The sequence below is a fragment of the Quercus lobata genome, chromosome 2, assembly GCF_001633185.2.
Source record: "Quercus lobata isolate SW786 chromosome 2, ValleyOak3.0 Primary Assembly, whole genome shotgun sequence".
NCBI classification, from domain to species: domain Eukaryota; kingdom Viridiplantae; phylum Streptophyta; class Magnoliopsida; order Fagales; family Fagaceae; genus Quercus; species Quercus lobata.
The window spans coordinates 100824324-100845916 of NC_044905.1; the positions used below are offsets into that span (position 1 = coordinate 100824324).

Below are 21593 nucleotides of genomic sequence, written 5' to 3' on the forward strand. Positions count from 1 at the left end.
AAGCTGACGACCCTAACGAGGTTGACGACTCCGACGAGGGAATAGGCGAAGCTGACGACCCCGACAAGTGGGTAGGCGAAGCTGACGACCTTAATGAGGCTAATGACCCTGACAAGGGAGTAGGCGAAGCTGACGACCCCGATGAGGGGGTAGGCGAAGCTGACGACCCTGACGTGGCTTTGCTTGGTCTCCACGTTTGCATATATAAATATCTTGCGCCCCACGCTTGGTGTTAAATAAAAAGACTCCTACAAGGAAATGATCTCGCAAAATACGTCTAAAGAGACTCCTATAAGAAAAAGACTTCTAATCCAATAAGGAGAGGTCAACCCTCTACCACTATAAAAACCCCAATACCCTCACCAACCAAGGTACGCATAATTTACCCTCTCTAACACTTTAAAGTTGTGAGAAGTTCTAACTTGACCTTCGGAGGGTATTTGGCCGGCACCACACCGGTGCTCTCTGCGAGGTTTTCTCTTTTTGTGTTGTGCAGGCGTTGTTTCGAGCACGTGAGTGCCGTGTAGCTCACTGACAATTTTTCGGCATCATCATTTTTAACAGATAATTCTAGAAGATTAATGTTTAATTTGTCACAAATCTAATGCACATGGGTTAATTATATTTAACAATTTTTAAGTGAAGAAACTTTTCAACCAAACTTAAAAGTATATTTTAACAATTTTTTTTATATATATAAAGAAGGCTAAAATCCCAAATTACACCCTTTAAACTTAGTGAATTATTATTCATTCCTATATATATCATTTATATATTTAGCATTTTAGTACTTAAACCTTTACAATTATAGTCAAGTTTGTTTTTCCATCTATAAAATTGCATTAATCACACCATGCCAACAATTTTATAAATTGCAATGGATGAAAGTTTAAAAACTAAAAGATCAAACAATTTATAAGTTAGAATTCTACCATATTTATAAAAAATAAAATAACAAAAAATAAACTTTAAAGAGGTAAATAAAAGTTTAGTGGAATATGGATTTTTGTAAAAAAAAAAAAAAAAATAATAATAATAATAAAGGTGCAAATTTTTAAGAAAAGAAAGAATAGGCTAATTTCGTAACTTCAACATAGTACAAGCTACAAACATGTCATCTTGTCCTATGAAAATATGGGACATAAAAAGGTGGGGGTGAGAGTGCAATTGCAATTGCAATTGCAATTCATTGAAAATACAGTGGTGGAGACATAGCGATTGACACACAGAAAAACCAGAGGTGCGCGTGTTTCTAGCTCCATGTCTCTATGTCTTATGTTATGTGTGTCTCTGTGTGTGAAATTGTTGGTCTAAGCGTGGAACCAGTAAACCTTTTAGTTTTAGAATCTTCCAAACAAAACAAATCCCATCCATTTTTTTTTTCATTTTTCTCAGAACTCCTATTTTCGGTTCCTCCGAAAAAAGCTTTTGAACAACCTTAAAACTCTCTCTCTCTCTCTCTCTCTCTCTCTCTCTTCCTTTATTTATGCTCTTCAATATCTTTCAAAATAGAAAGCCCAAAAACAAAAAACCAAAAAAAAAAAAATTTCTCTGTTTTCTTCTTTGTCAATTTTATCATGTTTCATTATCTCTAATGCTCTGCTCTCACTCCTTCACGTACGTATATTCAATATATTTCATTCCATTTTTTGTTTATTACAATCTTTGTTTCAATTATGTTATGTTATTTTGATAAATTTGTTTTGTTTTGATGGGTTTCTTATTTATTTATTTATTTATTTATATTGCAGAGTTGTTGTGCGAAACGGGACTGAGTTGGGGTGAGTTAGCTGGAGCGAGTTATATATATATATATATATATATGATGGGAGCTGAGGTTGATAATAATAATAATAATAATAACAATAATAATAATAATGGTGGAGTGGTGGAAGAAACGACGTCGTCGTCGCCGGTGAGCAGGGTAAAGTTCATGTGCAGCCATGGTGGGAGGATTGTCCCTAGGCCCCCCGATGGTCAACTCAAGTATGTTGGTGGCGAGACACGTGTCATTGCCATCCCTCGAGATATCAGCTTCTCAGGTTTTCATTTTCTTTTTCCTTTTTTTAAATATATTTTGAGATTCTTTAAGAGTCATAAGAATTATTTCATGGTGGGCAATTTTTAAATTAGATGAGGTGGATATAAGTGGTCTAAATTTTTAGCAACATCGTCAAGATTATTGTTTCTATGTAATAATAGGTTTTATTGTCGATAGCTCGATTGATATTTTAAGGTATTTTCAATAAAAATGTCTGGAATTTAAATCTTCATTTTTTATTGTAATGTTGAATTATAAAAAAGATTTTGTTAATTAAATTTATGATAGAACCCATAGTTTATGAGAGAGAAAAGAGCATTGCATTTAAGTTATAGAATAATTTTTTTAATAACTTAAGCATTGTTTAATAAAAATTTATAATCTAGTGAAAACTTAAGTCCTCTATTATTTTATGGAGTTGGAGGTTTGATAGAACTCCCAAAGTCTTCAAATTTCAATATGAAAATATTAATAAGTCAATTCAATAATTCATCTAGAACTTTTTACCAGAATACAAATTATTTATACCATTTTATTGAAGTGTAAAATGATCCCTTATTAAATGATGTAATTTAAACAAAAAATTACAGGAATTAATTTAAACTATATATGTCAAAGATTTGGAGATATACTATGACAGTTAAGCAAGCTCTATTAATCTTGAGGAGGCCAAATGGTATGATATCAAGAAAATTTTGTTTCAAAAACTTAAATGGTTAAAATCTAACAAATTTAATTATTATTCTAACATATCCCTACATGCCATAAACTTAGATGTGTATTGATACTTAATTGTGCTTTTGGTAAATTAATGAACTCTAGTTGCCCGATGGTGTTTGAACTGTTCCCATTCATTAATATTCAATTTATGTGTGATACAATTTCGTAAACAAATGGACTCATATCCGTTACATGAGAAAATATTTTTTGTAATAGTTATTAAGTCTCCTGTGTAACAACCCAATAAGCAAGTGAATGTTATATAATTAATTTTATACTTCTTTGTCAGAGTTGAACCCACCAACCTCCCACATGATATTCATCAATTGGATTATTACATGACTTGGTATTAACTGTTACAACTTAAAAAATAAAAATAAAAATCCCTTTAACAGATTATAAACAAGTGGTGAATACTATCTTGGGCTCAAGTCCTCTTGAACATGTCGTTTTGAATGAACCACAGTCATTGTATTAGCAACTTCTTGTGTTGTGCACTGTTTCATTTAGAGTGCTGTCAATAAAAGTAGAAAATGTGCTTATGTTCCTTTTAATATTAAATAACATTGCCTTTTGTTGTTTTGACCTCTTTGTTGTTAACAGAGCTAATGAAGAAGCTAACTGCAACGATTGATGGGGACATGGTTCTCAAGTACCAAGTAATCCCTGAGGAACTTGATGCCTTGGTGACTGTAAGATCAGACGAGGACCTTAAGCATATGCTTGATGAACATGACCGCCATGAAAGTGAAGGAAACCCGAAGCTCCGAGCCTTCTTGTTCCCATCCAATCCAATCATACTTGAGAACCAAGCAACCTCCATTGAACCCCATGTATTAGAGCAGCGCTACATTGACGCCATCAATGGCATATTTCGTACAACTCCCCATCCTAAACTCACCTCTATCAATACAAATAAATCCACCTTCAGCATTTCTTCTGGTTGTTCTTCCCCCCATAGCAATTCCCCTGATGGCCAAAATGTTGATGCTATTATGACTCATGAAAGCAACTTGTCAAATGTCAACCAAAATGGCAAGATTTCAGTGCATAGAGTACAAAGCTCTCCTACCCTTTATTGCCTCAACAATTTCCAAAATCTTAGCAAAAACCCTGGAAATCATCACCTTTACCAGCACCACCAACATTACCACTTAAACCATCAACACCACCTTCATCACGGCTATCATCCTAGACCAATGGATTCTCACAGAGGTGATGTTGGCAGAGAAATGTTAACCCGAAATTGGTCATTGGGCAGGGTTGATGGTGGGAGGAGCCTAATGGGTCGTGGCCTAAACCCCCATTACACATCAAGTTCCCACCATAGAGAGTCTGGAGGCTGCATCAACTGGGGGTAGTACCATGAAGAGCATAGTGTCCTTGCGTGTACTAGGCTAAGTAGATCTGGGAGTCTTTCTCGGAGTCCAAGAAATGCCTTTTTGGAGGGTGAGAAGGCATGAAGTTCTTCAAGGTATTCAAGCAATAATTACCTTACATCTCATATATATATCCTCTCTCATGTGAGACCTCACATCGAATGGAGTCTCACCAGAACTTTTAACAATGGTATAGATGATTTTTTTTTCTTCCTTCTATACCTAATATTTGGTGTTGGTTTTGCATGTTGTATATAGCCATTGCATAGAATTGGAATAGACTACATAGTCTGCGTGTTATGCGAGTTACCTGTAAATATAATGATTAATGCACATTTTATCTAGTATATGTTCCAGCAAAACGCATCCACAAAAAAGGGCCTAATCTAACCCACAAATCATGTGTGTATACATTACACACACAAAGCAAGCAAAATGGCAAGATAAGCTTTCCTCTCAAATCCAGCTTTCCTCTCAAATCCATCATATTGCATTTTATAGTAGTTTTAAATGAAGTACATGGGACTTTAGTCACCCAGAGATTTTGATATCAATGGAAACTATTATAGTTGTTTTCAACTCTATTTCTAATAAAAATGGCTAGAACTGTTAACCAAATAACAACCAAATCTGATCCCGCAAAATCAATTCTTATACACATTAGAAAGGAAGAAAAGGGTGACAAAAAAATATCAAATTTTTGCTATCTCACTTGCTGTCGGTGAAATCTGCATCTATAACATCTCCTTCAGGCCCCTTGCCTGATGATTCCGAAGACCCGGATTCACCGCTAGGTGCAGGTCCAGGCCCAGCACCAGCACCAGGCCCAGCACCAGGAGCACCTGGTTGGTTGTAAAGGGACTGACCTAGTTGCATGACTTCTTGATTGAGGGCAGCAATGGCATCCTTGATGGCTTGTGTCGAACCCCCTGAAATTGCTTCCTTGAGCTCGCCAAGCTTGGCCTCCACCTTCTCTTTCACTGGGGCAGGAACCTTGTCTCCCAGTTCCTTGAGCTGTTTCTCTGTCTGGTAGACAACAGAATCAGCTTGGTTCTTTGTGTCAATGGCATCTCTCTTCTCCTTGTCATCCTTTGCAAACTTCTCTGCTTCATTAACCATCCTTTGCACCTGCATATTTTGACACATTTAGCTTAGTTCCTTTTCAGCTTTTGACCTAATCCTACAAACTGAAATAAAGCTCAAACATTTATCCAAACCCTATATTATAACATACCTCATCACTGGGCAATGTGCTAGCACCGGTAATGGTAATGTCTTGCTTCTTCCCTGTGCCCTTGTCAGCCGCAGTGACCGAAAGAATACCATTTGCATCAATGTCAAACTTCACTTCAATTTGAGGAACCCCACGAGGTGCAGGTGGGATACCATCCAAACGGAAGCTGCCAAGAGATTTGTTGTCCCTAACGAATTCTCTCTCTCCTTGAAGAACATTAATCTCAACACTAGTCTGCCCATCTGCGGCTGTGGAGAACACCTCTGACTTGGAGGTTGGCAAAGTAGTATTTCTTGGGATGATCTTTGTCATTACACCACCTAGGGTTTCAAGACCTAGTGACAATGGTGAAACATCCAAAAGCACGATATCACTGACATCCCCAGACAAAACACCAGCCTGAAAATAAATTGTCACACATGAATCAAACAAACAACAAAGTTATTTACACAATACCAGCAAGCATTTTGCAACATAAAAGAATGGAGAAAAACATTAACTAGAGCAATCTTATACGAGTATATCACAACAATAATCATCAAAATTGTCACACAAGACAAGGGAGACAATATATTAGTTAAGGTGAAAGCATTCAGTAGGCCTCACCTGAACTGCAGCCCCAAGGGCAACAACTTCATCAGGATTAACTGTCACATTGGGGTCCTTTCCAGTCAACTTCTTCACAAGATCCTGAACAGCCGGGATACGTGTTGATCCCCCAACAAGGATTACCTCATCTATATCTTTGAAGGAAAGTTTTGCATCCCTCAAGGAATTTTCAACTGGTGTTTTAAGCCTAACATACAATAACAGACATGATATGTTATAGTCTGTATTATTCCACTTCAGTTGTCTTAAGGAGATTAAGAATAAAAGTAACAAAAATCTGCTAGAAAAAACCCTTTCTAATCAATCCATAGATTACAAGGAACAGAAATAAAGTTACACCAGAAGACAAGGGAGCATTAAAAGAAGAGCATGCAATGATTAAGAAAATAAAGCACTATTGGATGTCTGGAAGAATATTAAGTACCTGTCCAGAAGGTCAGAACACAATTCTTCAAACTTGGCCCTAGTGATGGTGGTCTCAATGTGCTTGGGGCCATCTGCAGTAGCAGTAATGAAAGGCAAACTGGAAGAAGACAATATTTTTATCAATATAAAATTTCAGTTGAACTTCTCACAGACACCCATTTGCACTGTAAGAGAAAGAGAGAGTACTCAAGAAAACATTCTGACAGATGCAAAATACCTAATGCTTGTCTGGGTTAGAGTTGAAAGCTCCATTTTAGCTTTCTCAGCTGTCTCTGTTAATCGCTGAAGAGCTTGTTTGTCCTTCAACAGATCAATTCCTTCATCTCTCTTGAAGCTTGCAGCAAGCCAATCAACAATTCTCTGCATGCATTAAGAAACACTTAGCACTTAAGTATCACTATATAATTCATCATACCCTCCTGCACCCACCCAAAAAGACAAGAGAGAGAGAGAGAGGACAACAGAGTAAAAAAATTTAAGTTGCTCATAATTGAACAGGCCCAGAGGGGTAGAAAAAGCGAAGATTCAAACCTTGTCAAAGTCATCACCACCCAAATGAGTATCTCCAGAAGTAGAAAGAACCTCAAAAACTCCATCACCAACCTCAAGCACTACAATGTAAAAAGAAAAAATCAATTATAGAAAGCCTAAGTCAGGAATACAGAATGTCCAATATACAAACTGACAAAATGAACTAGAATAATCACAATGTGCTAATGTACATGGCAAGGAGTTACATAAGTCTAGAAACATATTTGGTACCTGACACATCAAAAGTACCACCACCAAGGTCAAATACCAAGATGGTCTCGTTGTTCTTCTTTTCAAACCCATATGCTAGAGATGCAGCAGTAGGTTCATTAATGATTCGAAGAACTTCCAAACCAGCAATTCTACCAGCATCCTTTGTTGCTGTCCTTTGGGAATCATTGAAGTAAGCAGGCACAGTAACAACAGCTTTTGTAACTTTGTCATTCAAAAACTTTGAAGCATCGTCCGTAAGCTTTCTCAAAACCTAAACCAGAAATAAATGAATTCAGAACCCACGTGCCAAAACAACATAAAGAACTTTAAATTATAAACTTGCAACCATATAATGCCACCATTCACCCAAAAAAGTACATAATTTCAATTAACTAGAATTAAATAGCAAGAAAAGGGAACTAATGATGTATACTTGGCAATAAAAACTAGCATGCTGATGCCATGTAACAACTGAAATGGAATAATCGAAAAGGGAGAGGGCGGAATAAAACCACCTGGCATAACTTTTTTAAGTTCAAACACAAACACCAAAGTTCATAGCAACAACCACCATATATCTGCAAGAATTGCAATATTTTTCTAATCCAGGAAGTGAAAAACGTGTCACGAATGAAGAAACACAATCTCTGCCTCCAATCAACTCTGAGAATTTAACAATCCAGCCCACAACTAACCAAAGTTTCCCTTATCCAAAACCTCAAAACTATCATTGAAGTTACTTTTTCCCCTTTCATCTCCTCCTACTACATTTAGTGACCAACCAAACATAGCCCAAAAACAATATCTTCAATATGAACCCATTACCAAAAACTAGAAACCAAAGCACAAATACCGCATTCACAAACCAAATACCGTCATATTAAACCAATAAAAATTAATTAATTAATAAAGCTCTCACTTTAACAAAGACAAAAACTTTTAACAAACCCATTTAACCAAAAAAAGCACAAAACTTTGAGCTTTTACTACCAAAAACACAAAACCAAGCAAAACCCATTACCCCATTTCTAATTCCCTTCCTCTTAAACAACATTTCAATGTCACAATTTCCAAAAGGTATAAACTTTCACAAACCCATTACCCAAAACACAAAACAAAACCCAACCCAGAACCCCCATTTCTAATTCCCTTCCTCCAAACACCATTTCGATGTCACAAATCACAAATTCCAAAACAACAAAAACTTTAGCCCATTACCAAAACAAAACAAAACAAAACCCCAACCCCAATTCCCTCATACCTGAGCAGAAATCTCCTCAGCCGCAAACTGCCTCCCAATCGCCGGACAATCCAACTTCACATTTCCATTCTCATCTCTCACAACTCTATACGAAACCTGCTTGCTCTCCTCATCCACCTCCGTCATCTTCCTCCCAATAAACCTCTTCACCGAAAAGAACGTGTTCTCCGGGTTCACAACGGCCTGTCGTTTCGCAATCTGACCCACCAACATATCACCATTTTTCGCATACGCCACCACAGACGGCGTCGTTCTCTGCCCCTCGGCGTTCGTCACTATCGTCGGCTTCCCACCTTCCATCGCCGCCACCGCCGAATTCGTCGTCCCCAAATCGATCCCAACCACTTTCTCGTTCACCACTCTCAAGGGTCCCACCCTCTTCGCTCTCAGCTTCGGGTAAAATGCCGTCGTTTTGTGAAGCTTCTGTCCGAAGAAGAACGCTTTGGAAGAAGCCAAATTGAGCTTCCCGGAATACCCACGAGGGCTGATTCCGAGGCCATGGATTTGGGCAGAGGTTGAAGACGCCATTGAAGAATTGAGAGGAAATTGAAAGAGATAAACCCTAACCCTAGAAATTTGAGGGACAGAGAGAAGTGAACTTGGGGTTGAGGGAAGAGATAAAAGTGAGAGAGAAGAGGGTTTATGTGTATGAGAACTTAATAGTGAGTGCGGGTTAGGTAGTGACACGCGGAGAGTTCTAGAATTATCTCCAGCTTTGCATGGTAGAAGACAAGATGGGTTGATGAGGAAATCTTGACCGTTAGATTGGATTTTTTTTTTTTTTTTTTAATTTCTTTGTGTTTGGTGAGGGTGTGGCCCAAGATATGGATTTTTGGGTTGGGTTCATTTTATGATGCTAGATGGGCTTGAGGTTGAGCTTAAGCTCTACTCCTTCCAATTTTTTTGTATAATATAAGTAATAAACAAAATTTAAAATTTTTTTGAGCAAATTACATTTTTCCACTATGAACTATTGCATCTTATTACACTTAACCCTCTAAACTACTGAAACTCACAATCAACTCCACAAATTTAAAACTATGTTACACTTAACCTCTTGCTATCTATTTTGTTATTAACTTTAATGAAATTAATTATTGAAAGACATATTTATCTCTCAATTGTCTATTTTGAGAGAGTGGTAGAATGGTAGATTGGGCATTTAATGTTAAATTCTGTTAGAGTCAATAGTAAAACAAATGTGTGTTTTAATGGTATAGAGGGTTAATTGTAATCAAAGACTCAGCATAATAATTTATGATGGAAAAATGTAATTTGATCAAAATTTTCATTGAAGATATATGGAGAAATGTTAATTTTTTTTCCCCTATAAATAGAGGACTGTCATATATTAAATAATTAAATTAGGCTAAGAGCCTTAAAGTTTAATTGGTATTTTCATGTGTTTTTAATGGAAACATACAAAGTTCAAATCTCCTTTCCCCAACTATTGAATTAACCAAAAAAAAAAGGATTTAGGACATGGACTCTCATAGTATATACCCACCATGTCATAATAAAGCAAAATATAAACATTCACAAGAGGACTATTGAAAACAACTAAATCTTGTTGAAGATAATGTCACTTTCTAGCCAACTCGTTGGCTAGCCTCAAGAAAACAATGCTTCATAAATCCAAGGTATGTATATGAGATGTTCCCGTAATTCAAGATAAGAGATATACATGGCTTAAGGTGTTGTTATAAGTATCGGTATCCCAATCAAGGACTACTTTAACATCAATTCATATTTCTACCACTTGTAAATTAAGGTTTATGCACATGTTAAGGCCATCTCTTAGAGTCCAAAGTTCATTGACACTAGAAACCACACCTATAGATCGGGTAAAACCCAATATCCAAAGGCCTCTATGGTCCTTGATAACACCTCAACCACTAGATAGGTTGGCAATACTCAATAACTTAACCACATTCCTATGGATAATTTGAGTAAGCACAAATACTTCATTTATAAATTGCTTAACTTGTTTCTTATCATAAATTTTGGACTTCTTAATGGCTACCACTCTATTATCTAGAAGCACTCTTATGTAATCAGTTCCAAAGCCTCGTTTACATTAATAATAATTAGTTACAGTAACTTATTCTTTTTAGTTGCAATAAAGGATTTAATACTAAGTTGCATTAAGAAATTCTTTTTGCAATAATTTAAATTGAAGAAATTGTTATAATAACTTTATACCAATTATTTTGCAACGAATATAATATTACAATAATCTAATACAAATTATTTTACAATCTATTGTAATGATAAATATGAAACAATTATCTATTATAATGTAGATATCGTTGCAATAACTTGACTCAAATTATTTTGGTCAATTATTTACAATCTATTGCAATAAAATTGGTGAAATAATAGCCTATTGCTACAATATATTTGAAGTAGTAAATTTTTTTATTACAACAACAAATATATTATTACATCAAAATTGTCATTAAAATGTTTAAAGTTTATTGCAACGAAATTTTTTATAGCACAAACCTATTACCTTAAATTTTATTGCAACACCTTGCATAAACTATTGCAATAACTCTTAATTGTTAACTTTAATGAAATTTATTATTGAAAGACTTGTTTATCTCTCAATTGTCCATTTTGAGAGAATGGTAGAATGTTAGATTGGTCTTTTAATGCTCAATTTTGTTAGACTCAATAGCAAAACAAACGTGTGTTTCAATAGTATAGAGGGTTAATTGTAATCAGATACTTAGATTAATAGTTTATAATGGAAAAATGTAATTTGCTCCAGATTTTCATTGAAAATATATGGAGAAATGTTAATTTTTTCCCCTGTAAATAGAGGACTGTCATATATTAAATAATTAAATTAGGCTAAAAGCCTTATAGTTCAATTAGGCATGAAGTTCTTCAAGGTATTCAAGCAATAATTATCTTACGTCTTATAAATATCCTCTCTCACATGAGACACCTCACATCGAATGGAGTCTTACTGGGACTTTCAATAATGGTATAGATGATTATTTTTTTTCTTCCTTCTATACCTAATATTTGGTGCTAGTTTTGTATGTTGTATATGGTTGTTGCATAGAATTGGAATAGACTACATGTAGTCTGCATGTTACCTGTAAATATAACGATTAATGACACATTTTATCTAGTATATGTTCCAACAAAATGCATCCACAAAAAAATGCCTAATCTAACCCACAAATCATATGTATATATATTACACAAAACAAAGCAAGCAAAATGACAAGATAAGCTTTCCTCTCAAATCCATCATATTGCATTTTATAGTAGTTTTAAATGAAATACATGGGACTTTAGTCACCCAGAGATTTTGATATCAATGGAAACTATTATAGTGGTTTTCAACTCTATTTCTAATAAAAATGGCTAGAACTATTAACCAAACAACAACCAAATTTGATTCTGCAAAATCAGCTCTTATACACATTAGAAAGGAAGAAAAGGGTGGAATAAAAATATCAAATTTTTGCTATCTGACTTACTGTCGGTGAAATCTGCATCTATAACATCTTTTTCAGGCCCCTTGCCTAATGATTCTGAAGGCCCGAATTCACTACTAGGTGCAGGTGCAAGTCCAGGCCCAGCACCAGGAGCACCTGGTTGGTTGTAAAGGGACTGACCTAGTTGCATGACTTCTTGATTAAGGGCTACAACATCATCCTTAATGGCTTATGTTGGTCCCCCTGAAATTATTACAGTAATAATAATTAGTTACAATAACTTATACTTTTTAGTTGCAATAGAGGCTTTAATATTAAGTTGCATTAAGAAATTGTTTTTGCAATAATTTAAATTAAAGAAATCGTTATAATAACTTGATACCAATTATTTTGCAATGAATATAATATTACAATAATCTAATACAAATTATTTTATAGTCTATTGTAATGAAAATATGAAACAATTATCTATTACAACGAAGATATCATTGCAATAACTTGATCCAAATTATTTTTGTCAATTATTTGCAATATATTGCAATAAAATTGGTGAAATGATAGCCTATTACTACAAGATATTTGAAGTAGTAAATTTTTTATTGCAACAACATATATTATTACATCAAAATAGTCATTAAAATATTTAAAGTTATTGCAACAAAATTTTTTGTAGCACAAACACATTATCTCAAATTTTATTGCAATACCTTGCATAAACTATTTCAATGACTCTAATATTATTGCAACAATTTTTTTCGTATGGTATTAATCAGTACAAATATTTCATTTTCTTGATCAAAACGAAATGGCTTCCAATATGGTTTTAACTTCCTTGGTTGTGTGTGAAGAAAGAAGAACAATTAAGAAAATCAAGAAGAATTGATATTTTAATAAATTGTAGTGTAAAATAGATTGTTGGAAATTAGATAGTTTCTCTTGTAACATTAAGCCACTACTTTGTTGGAAGAATTTTTCTTTGAGTTGATGAGCCTTCTTCTTTTCAAGTCCCAATGTATCCAAAAACCTCCCATAAGCAATACTAAAAGGCCAACACTACCACCTGCAAAAGCTCAAACATATATTTGTCAATACCATTGTTTTTGTAACAGTAAATACTTTGACACAATTGAGAACTAGATATGTTAATAAATAACACATATAATATTTATAATATAAAGATAATTAGAATTACAACTCAGTTGATGATTGCCGCGTAAGCATATATCTGCAAGCAGCTCTCAAATGTGGTCATGTCTACTTAAATCAATATTAAACATACAACTAAAATAGAACTGGTGAACCACAATTTTGAATTTGACCTCAATTGTTAAAACCTTAACGTTCCTTTCTTAGTAGAGAAGAAGTCAATTAACCTAGAAATTTATGTTTGTTCTTGCTAGTAGCTTAAATCAAGAAATCTAAAATAATATGACTGAATTTTATAAGTTTTACAAATTAAATATGATCAAGTATAACTTTTTTGTACTCCCAGTCATCAATGAAGAAATTAGAATACTTTAGTGTCCTTGGTCAAGTGTGTGTTGAGATGTGCAGTGATGTGTGAGTATTCTGTTGTGGCATGTACTGTGCTAAGCTGGATGTGCACTAAACTGATTAAGTGTAATTACAATGTGACATGTCTAGGTATTGTTAAGCAAGTGCATAACTAGAATTAGAATTAGTTAGAATTTTCTCCTTCTAACTTCTCTCTTCTTAGTCTTCTATATCTCTCATTCTAAGGAGGATTATGGTTTCCTTGAATCAACCATAACTCTATAGCCATACAACCATAAGATTCTACAGAATCTTATTAGAATTTTTGTTGAGATTGAGCAATAGAGAAATCAATACGAAAACAATATATACTTACATAGTGCAATAATGATAATCTTGGATTGACTGTTCATATGAATGCAACCTATTCCATTTTTAATCCCATTGCCTTGATAACCCTTGGGACAAAAGCAATTAAAACCCCCAGGAAAATTGTGGCATCATCTGCTATAGGAGTTTAGAGTTTCACACTCATTGATATTTGATATCAATTATTTTACAACGAAAATAATATTACAATAATCTAATACAAATTAATTTACAATCTATTGTAATGAAAAAAACAATTATCTAATACAATGAAGATATCGTTGCAATAACTTAACCCAAATTATTTTTGTCAATTATTTGTAATCTATTGCAATAAAATTGGTGAAATAATAGCCTACTGCTATAATATATTTGAAGTAGAAATTTTTTATTGCAACAACAAATATATTATTACATCAAAATTGTCATTAAAATATTTAAAGTTTATTGCAACGAATTTTTTTTTATTACTAACCTATTACCTTAAATTTTATTACAACACCTTGCATAAACTATTGCAATGACTCTAAAATTATTGCAATGATTTTTTTCGTAGTAATAAATATATATATATATATATATTTTTGGTAGTGTACCTTGACAACCATAAAGGAGGTATGGGTTTTATTGATAGTCATAAAATGTAATGAAGCTCAACTATAGGGAATTTGAGTATTAAATCAGGTGTAGCAAATTACAAATAGCAGAGCATGAGGATGCAAGTGGTTTGTGTCCACCAATAGAGTATTAGTTAGTTAGTAGTGGGGTTAATTGTACAACTGGAGGTGAGCCTAGCATAAATACTTGTGATGGAACTTTTAGAGAACAACCAGAAATAAGACTACAATTTGTTTCCTTTTCTTCTCCGTGTTCCCTCTCTTTTCCCTCTCTACGTTCTTGGATGGTGAATCCCTCGAACCAGTCAACATTTTTCTTCACTCTCTCCATTAATTCCCTTTCAATTTCTGTTTTGCTGCATTAGTTTACTGCACTATTACCAGAAGGTTCACTGCATAGAAGCACTTGCAACAATATCCAGGACCGTTGTTGGAATCGTAACACTCACTATGCATTGCCACGCCTATAGATCAAGTAAAACCCGCAATCTAAAGGCCTCTATGGTCGTTGATAACACCCTAACCACTAGATAGGTTGGTAGTACCTAATGAAGAGCTGTTTAGTTTCTACCGACCTTTCTTAAGTTTAGTTTGTACCAAACTTTTTCAAGTTTGGTCCATCTCACTCTAACTACATGCTTATTCTTGCTCATTTGAGACAGAGCAGTGCAAAAGAAATATTATAAGGGATCGAAAATATGCTTTAATTTCTCTAACGAGCTCAAGTTTCACAAGTTTAAAAATTGTCTTTGTTTTTATGAAGCCAAATGTTTCAAATAGCTCAGCTATCTTATTTTCCAATGTTTGATAGCCACACGTGTGGGGTCAGGGCCGGCTGAATGGGTGAGCAAAAGATGCAATCGCCTAAGGCTTCAAGTAAAAAAAGGCCCCTAAATTTTAACCAATAGGGTTATTTGTAATCAATAAATAAAATATTTTTTTTCCCATATGAGAAACAAATAAAAAAGAGAGAAAAATGCAACGTTTACAATATTTTTTGTAACACTTTTGCAACTAATGCTAAGTAGTAGGTTGTTACAACTTGTTATTAATGGCAAAAAAAATAATTATAGTGATATTTTCATATAGAAAACAAAAAACAACTTAAAACCTAGAATTTGTTGTAAAAAAATATTGTGAATGTTGCACTTCTAAAAAAAAATAATAATAATAATAAGAGGTGAGTTAGCAAACTTTTACTAGTTTTCATTTAAATCTATCACTAACCCCACTCTTTTACTTACCACTACAATCTGCCACATCAATAAGTATGAAAAATTTTGTCAAGTTTTTTCTGTCTATAAAATTTCTAAAAAAAAGAAAAATTCTATGTAATTCATGTTAATTAGTAATAATTTTACATTTAGGCTCAGTTTGGATCCACGTTGCGTTTGCTGCGTTTAAGTTTTCTGTGTTTTCCCTTTCTTTTTTTTTCTTTTTTTTTTTTGCACGCCTTTTCCCCCAACAAGCGACTATTGTTCATGTACTGTACATGAACAGTGGCCGCAACTTTTGACCAGTCTTCTGTGAATAGTGCATCTATGCACTGTTCACGGACCCACAAATTTCATTTTTTATCAATTTTTTCATTAAAAATGGGTCCCATGGTATTATTCACATATTTAAAAATTATTTTGCTACAGTATTTTCAATTTTCAGTTTTAATTTCAGCAAAATAAGTTCTATCCAAACAGACTCTTAAAACAAAATAATCAAATTTCGTGTTAGGCCCAAATACATCAAGCCGCCTGTGTGGTAGGCACAAATACATCAAGCCGCCTGTGTGGGGTACGAGGAAGGGTACCTCTTCACCAACCAACTAACTTGCGTTGACCAATGCTACATATAAATCTACGAAAATGTTTTGACAGCAACCCACATTTTCGCTGCTTCTAAAACTCTCTCACGGCAACATGGCAAAGCTACCTGTGAAGTACTATGTGGTACCTCTCTCTATCTCTCTCTATTATGTATATATATATATATATATATATATGGGATTCTGAGTTGGGTTTTGGGTGCAGGTGGACGCGTTCACTGACTCAGCTTTCAAGGGAAACCCAACAGCGGTGTGTTTATTAGAGGAAGAGAGAGATGAGAAATGGTTGCAAGATGTGGCAACTGAGTTCAATTTCTCTTGTTACTTGACTCGGCTATTTGGGTCCAACTCTCTTGACTCGTCCAATCCTAGGTTCCGTCTTAGATGGTTCACTCCTGCTGCTGAGGTCTCACTTCTTAATTTCACTTCCACTCTTAAAAAAACCATAATTTTAAAAATGTTTCAAAGTGCTACTTTTTGAATTTTAGGCGGTGTTTGGTAGAGTAGTTTGAGAAAGGTTGTTTGTAGTTTTTTGAAATATATATAGGTGAAAAAGTGTGTGGAAATATGTGTAATTTTGTTTAAAATGTAAATATGTGAGTTTAAGATGGTAAAACAACTAGACCCTAATATTTGCCTTTGTGGGTGTTCTTAATTCATCTTATTATATATTAATTTTAGATCATTAGAATAATAGTTAAAAATTTAAAATTGGGTGCTTTCTATTAGCTTTTAGATCATGTAGTAGTTGATCATGTTTTACAATTGGAAAATGGTAATGATATTGACGTGCAGATGAATGGGATTGTTGCCACTTCAAAGATATGGTAAATAAATATATCTATTACCTTTTATTTACTGACATATCAGTCTGTAAGATTTATATAAAAAATTAATTGTATATTTATTATTACTCTTTGGTCTTAAGAATTTCAAGGGATGGGCCCTACATATTAAGGTGGAGTATGAGCCACATATGAGAGAAAGTGTTAGAAGAATATTGTATTGGACAATTCTATGTGTTTGGATTCTTTATAATCTTTCTTAATTTTTTTCTTATTCCAACATTGCATTTAGAGCTATGTCTTGTCATTTCTAACAATGAGTTTGAGTTAAGATTGTTTATCACTTAAATTTCATACAAGTATTAATTACTTTTAAATGCACTTAAGATTTCTTATTTTCTTTCAAAATTGAACATCTTGCCATTATTTATTTACTTTTAAGTCTTTTAGCAATGAATTATTGATCAAATGAGTAATTGATACCTGGCCTTTTGCAGGTTAAGATATGTGGTCATGCTACATTAGCTGCTGCACATACACTCTTCACTTCTAGTTTGTTGAATTGTGATGTCATTGAGTTTGTCACAAAATCGGGAACATTAACTGCTAGAAAGGTTGCAGATATACAAACAATTGATGGTTCGAATATTCAGAATCATGAGTCACAAGAGAGTTTTCTTATTGAATTGGATTTTCCTACCATCCCAATGATTGATTTCAACCCTGCTGAGTTTTCACCCATTTCCAAAGCCCTGAATGGTGCCTCTGTGATTGATATAAAGAGAACAGCAACTTTAGACGATCTCATTGTAACGTGTCCTAACATTTTCTCTTTGATTTAATTTTTCTTTCATACTTACCTTTCAAAGTTCATAACTATAGTAGTTATATATGCATTGAAAAATTTTCGATAAAATATACTTAAAATGAATGATATGAACTAACTTGTGTATGATTTGTTGACCTATTGGAATCATGGCTCGTTCTCATTTGCAGCCATAATTGTTGGGTTAGATGTATAATAGGTTGTAGTATGTCTATTAAATGTTTTGTGTCTAAGTGAATCTTAATGGAAAAAATAGCATCTTTTTGTCTGGTTTTAGAATATTTTTAAGCCCCTAAAAGTAATGCCTATCATGTTTCTCCTAAGATTTTGTGGTAGGAAAAGCATTGGAATGGGAAAACTATAAGAGCAGAGATATGTAAATTAGCCTTGGCAGCTGCTGTCTATCACATTTAGCAACAAAATGCTATCCTTCATTGTGGGGTTTAGAGACAGAATAAAGAATTATTCAATCCATTAAGAGAGAAGTAAAAGCAAGAATTGAGGCTAGAGCGGAGTATATTGAATTCCATTCTAAATAGAACTTTATGTAGTAAATGGGGAATTTCTCTATGTGTTCTAGTATCCCCATGGTCTAAGTGATAGTTAAAGTGAATGGCTGAAGGTCTGTAATGTGTTGTCTAGTTGGTTTTTTCTCCTTTTATGTTTGGAGTTGGTGTTTAAGCATTTGTATTTTGTAAGCTTATTTTGCTCCTGTGGTAGCAGCCCTTCAGCTGCAAGTTTCAGTTGTATTGAAAATTTCTATTTATTTCAATAATATATCTAATTCACGAAACCCTAACTAGTCTATTGAGGATTCATAACCGATCCCATAACTTTGGAACTAGCACTTGGTTGTTTCATTCATTGAAAAGCTTATCATGTTTTGCAGGTAATACTCTCATCTGGAGAAACTGTCGCAGAACTTCAGCCACAGTTTGATTTGATATGTAAATGTCCTGGAAGGGGGATAGTTATTTCAGGGCCTGCTCCCCTAGATTCTGGATTTGACTATTACTATCGATTCTTTTGCCCAAAACTTCGGCTCAATGAGGTAAAATATGTTTGGCATTTGGTCTCAAACAATGTAATGTTATTCAAGAACTTGATATATTATCAATCTCTGTTTGGTCTTTTTATTGCATTAATAACATGTTTTTGATTATGTTAGAATGAACATTGAATATCTCTAGATACATGATTCAACAAGTCATGAGGGACTTTTAAGGTTGACACAGTTTAATGCACTTATTAGAGCCTGCATAATGAATTGATCAATATTATTTGATTGCAAAAAACAAACAAATGAGAGATGTTATCAGACTTAAGTAATACCCTTTACTCAAACAAATTTCGTCATGTTAAAGGATGCTTCTTCATATGTTGAATAGCTGAGTAATTCTTGTATCTAATTTTTTTATAATGACTTTGTACCGTGGATGATACTAGAATGCAGAAATAAAATGAGAAAAAAGAACCTCCCCTTCTTGTTATTGTCTAGAATTGAAATGAAACTAGTGCAATTTCCTCTTACCTATTTCGCTTCTTTTCAGGATCATGTTTGTGGGAGTGCAAATTGTTCCTTAGCATTGTACTCGAGCAAAAGGCTAGGGAAGTGTGATCTTGTTGCATATGCGGTATTCTTGCTTATCTTTAGTGCATGCAAACTCATCATTGTAGTTTCTGTCTTCATCATATTAATTGACATTGTTGATTCTGTTCAGGCTTCAGCTAGAAGTGGAGTAGTAAACATTCATCTCGATGAACAAAACCAAAGAGTGCTACTGCGAGGAAAAGCTGTTACTATCATGGAAGGGTCTTTATCAGTTTAGACATTTGGAGTTAAAACTCCATTTTGCATGTATTTTGCAATGAAATAATTCCCCGATGACTGGAATTGAAATTTTCAATCCATAGTTGATTTAAGGTAAAAGCAGTTTATTATCATCATTTTTTTTTTAAAAAAAAAGCAAAAATAGTTATAAGGCAATCTTTGGCCTTGAGTATATTTGGGACTATAGGTAAAAACAGTTGAACAAACTTTTTTTGGCAGAGTTATTAGAGGGACTAAAATCACAATTGATCCAAACTTAGATTGTATAATTTTCATTTTAGTCTTAAAAAATTTTATTTTATGTAACACCTTGAGATAAAGGGGAAAAAATTAATGATCCAAAGAAGTCTAGGATTAAAAAATATATATATAAGTGAATAATATAAAGGAAGGCTTTTAAAGATCATAGCTTCGGATTTGTTTGTTTATTTAATGTAATTTTTCAGCATAGAAATCAGTTAAAAAGAAATATCGTCTTATACTTTCAAGTATAAGTTATCAATGCTATCGATAAGAACTTGAAAATTGATGGCCCAAGCCCACTAAGAAAAGTAGTGTCTTGTCCTTCAAACTAAGCCCAAACAATAAAAGGTAAATATGTAGAGAGAGGGAAGACAATTTTGGTGTAATTTTAAGCTAAGTTCAAATCTAAGGCCGAAGAGCCTAAAGTAACAAAGAAAAATAATTCACATTGTAATTGAGAATAAAGCTCTCCTCAATCAGGTCCAAGGTTAAGTTCTTATATATGATTGATACAAGTTCTAAGTCAGGCAATGAATTGTTCACTTTCTTGTTTATCTTCTGTAATTATTTGTTTGAGTAATTTTTAGTTTACACGTTACTATCAAAAGTAATGTAAACTTATATTATGAGGCCACAATATTTATTAGCTTTTATGTGTCTTGCACTGTTGCTCCTTTTTGTTGATACCACCACAATAATACGTTGTGGTTCATGACGACAAGGACGTTGTCTACCATTTCTTGTTAATTCCTATCTAACCCTCAACCAACCAAAAAAAAAACCTAAACAACAATTTCAGAATGCAGATCAGAGCAAATTTTCTTCCATTTCTGCTTGAACCCTATGCCAGAATCCTCTAAGAGGGATTGACCAAAGCTTCCCAAGCTGAAAGCCAATCTCTTTCCCCACTATCTGTCTTTTACCTTCTACCATCCTTCTTTGTTAACTTCAGATTTGTGAAACCATCTTTGCTTGAACTTAAACTCTTTCTTCTTTCAATAACTTCACAACCAAATAGAATTACGCAGCTGCATTTCTTCACTCAATTGCATGCTTTCTTGGTTTTATCAGTGTGCAGATTATAAAGCAAGTTTTTGACATCATCTTGACACTTTAATGTGGTACTTTAAGCACACGTTTATGGATAAGAGTAATTCTAGGTTGCTTTTAGTATGAAGCCCTTCGGTTACATAAAAGGCCAATGCATCAGTATCGACGGAGCTATACTAATTGCAATGACTATAGATGGCAAAAGCACTATCCAATGGGCCAAATCATTGTTGCCGGAATCATAAGCCGGCATTTTTTCAGCAGAAATATTATTCTTTATCACCAAACAATTTATATCAACCTCACATCTTTATATTTTAGTAAAATACCAAACTACAAAGCTAGCTGTTCTTCAAGATTTGCATATTGCATAAATTCCTTTCTTTCTAATTATGCATACTCCAATGAACTAACTAAGCATACTTAAACACATACCAAAACAATGAACAAAAACTTGTAAGAAAACAGAGTGTAACAAACACAGTGAAGCTAGAGAGAGAGAAAGAGAGAGAGAGAGAAAGAATGAAGAATCAAAGCTCTGTGAAATTTCTGAATCAATACATCAAAGAAATAGTTACAGAAAGATTATATAGCCTAAAGAACAAAGAGAATAATCTAACCACTCCCTAACCAATTCTAAATTTCACGGATCAACTTCCCACCATCTGATCATTACAACCTACAATTGAT

At 33.9% G+C, this 21593-nt stretch overlaps 3 protein-coding genes across 4 annotated transcripts; 2 read left to right on the forward strand and 1 right to left on the reverse strand.

Annotated features, from left to right (window-relative positions):
• Positions 1–1190: 1190 nt before the first annotated feature.
• LOC115977565 (putative mediator of RNA polymerase II transcription subunit 26) lies at positions 1191–4771 on the forward strand. Of its 2 annotated transcripts, none has more exons than XM_031099487.1 (3): positions 1191–1240; positions 1752–2042; positions 3365–4771. In XM_031099487.1, exons 2-3 carry the CDS (start codon positions 1823–1825, stop codon positions 4120–4122), a joined length of 978 nt encoding a protein of 325 aa, XP_030955347.1. In that variant the 5' UTR covers positions 1191–1240; positions 1752–1822; the 3' UTR covers positions 4123–4771. The 2 variants fall into 2 exon arrangements, with proteins under 2 accessions (XP_030955347.1, XP_030955346.1); XM_031099486.1 differs by lacking the exon at positions 1191–1240 and adding an exon at positions 1528–1617.
• Positions 4590–9091, reverse strand: LOC115977564 (stromal 70 kDa heat shock-related protein, chloroplastic). The gene is made up of 8 exons (XM_031099485.1): positions 8415–9091; positions 7172–7424; positions 6941–7020; positions 6627–6769; positions 6408–6506; positions 5981–6170; positions 5375–5773; positions 4590–5268 (listed from the first exon to the last, which is right to left on the reverse strand). Exons 1-8 carry the CDS (start codon positions 8940–8942, stop codon positions 4849–4851), a joined length of 2112 nt encoding a protein of 703 aa, XP_030955345.1. The 5' UTR covers positions 8943–9091; the 3' UTR covers positions 4590–4848.
• Positions 9092–16131: 7040 nt separating this feature from the next.
• LOC115977566 (uncharacterized isomerase BH0283-like) lies at positions 16132–19702 on the forward strand. Its single transcript, XM_031099489.1, has 6 exons — positions 16132–16292; positions 16374–16574; positions 17451–17762; positions 18669–18830; positions 19330–19413; positions 19501–19702. The coding sequence occupies exons 1-6, from the start codon at positions 16263–16265 to the stop codon at positions 19606–19608; spliced, it is 897 nt and encodes a 298-aa protein (XP_030955349.1). The 5' UTR covers positions 16132–16262; the 3' UTR covers positions 19609–19702.
• The last annotated feature ends 1891 nt before the right edge of the window (positions 19703–21593 follow it).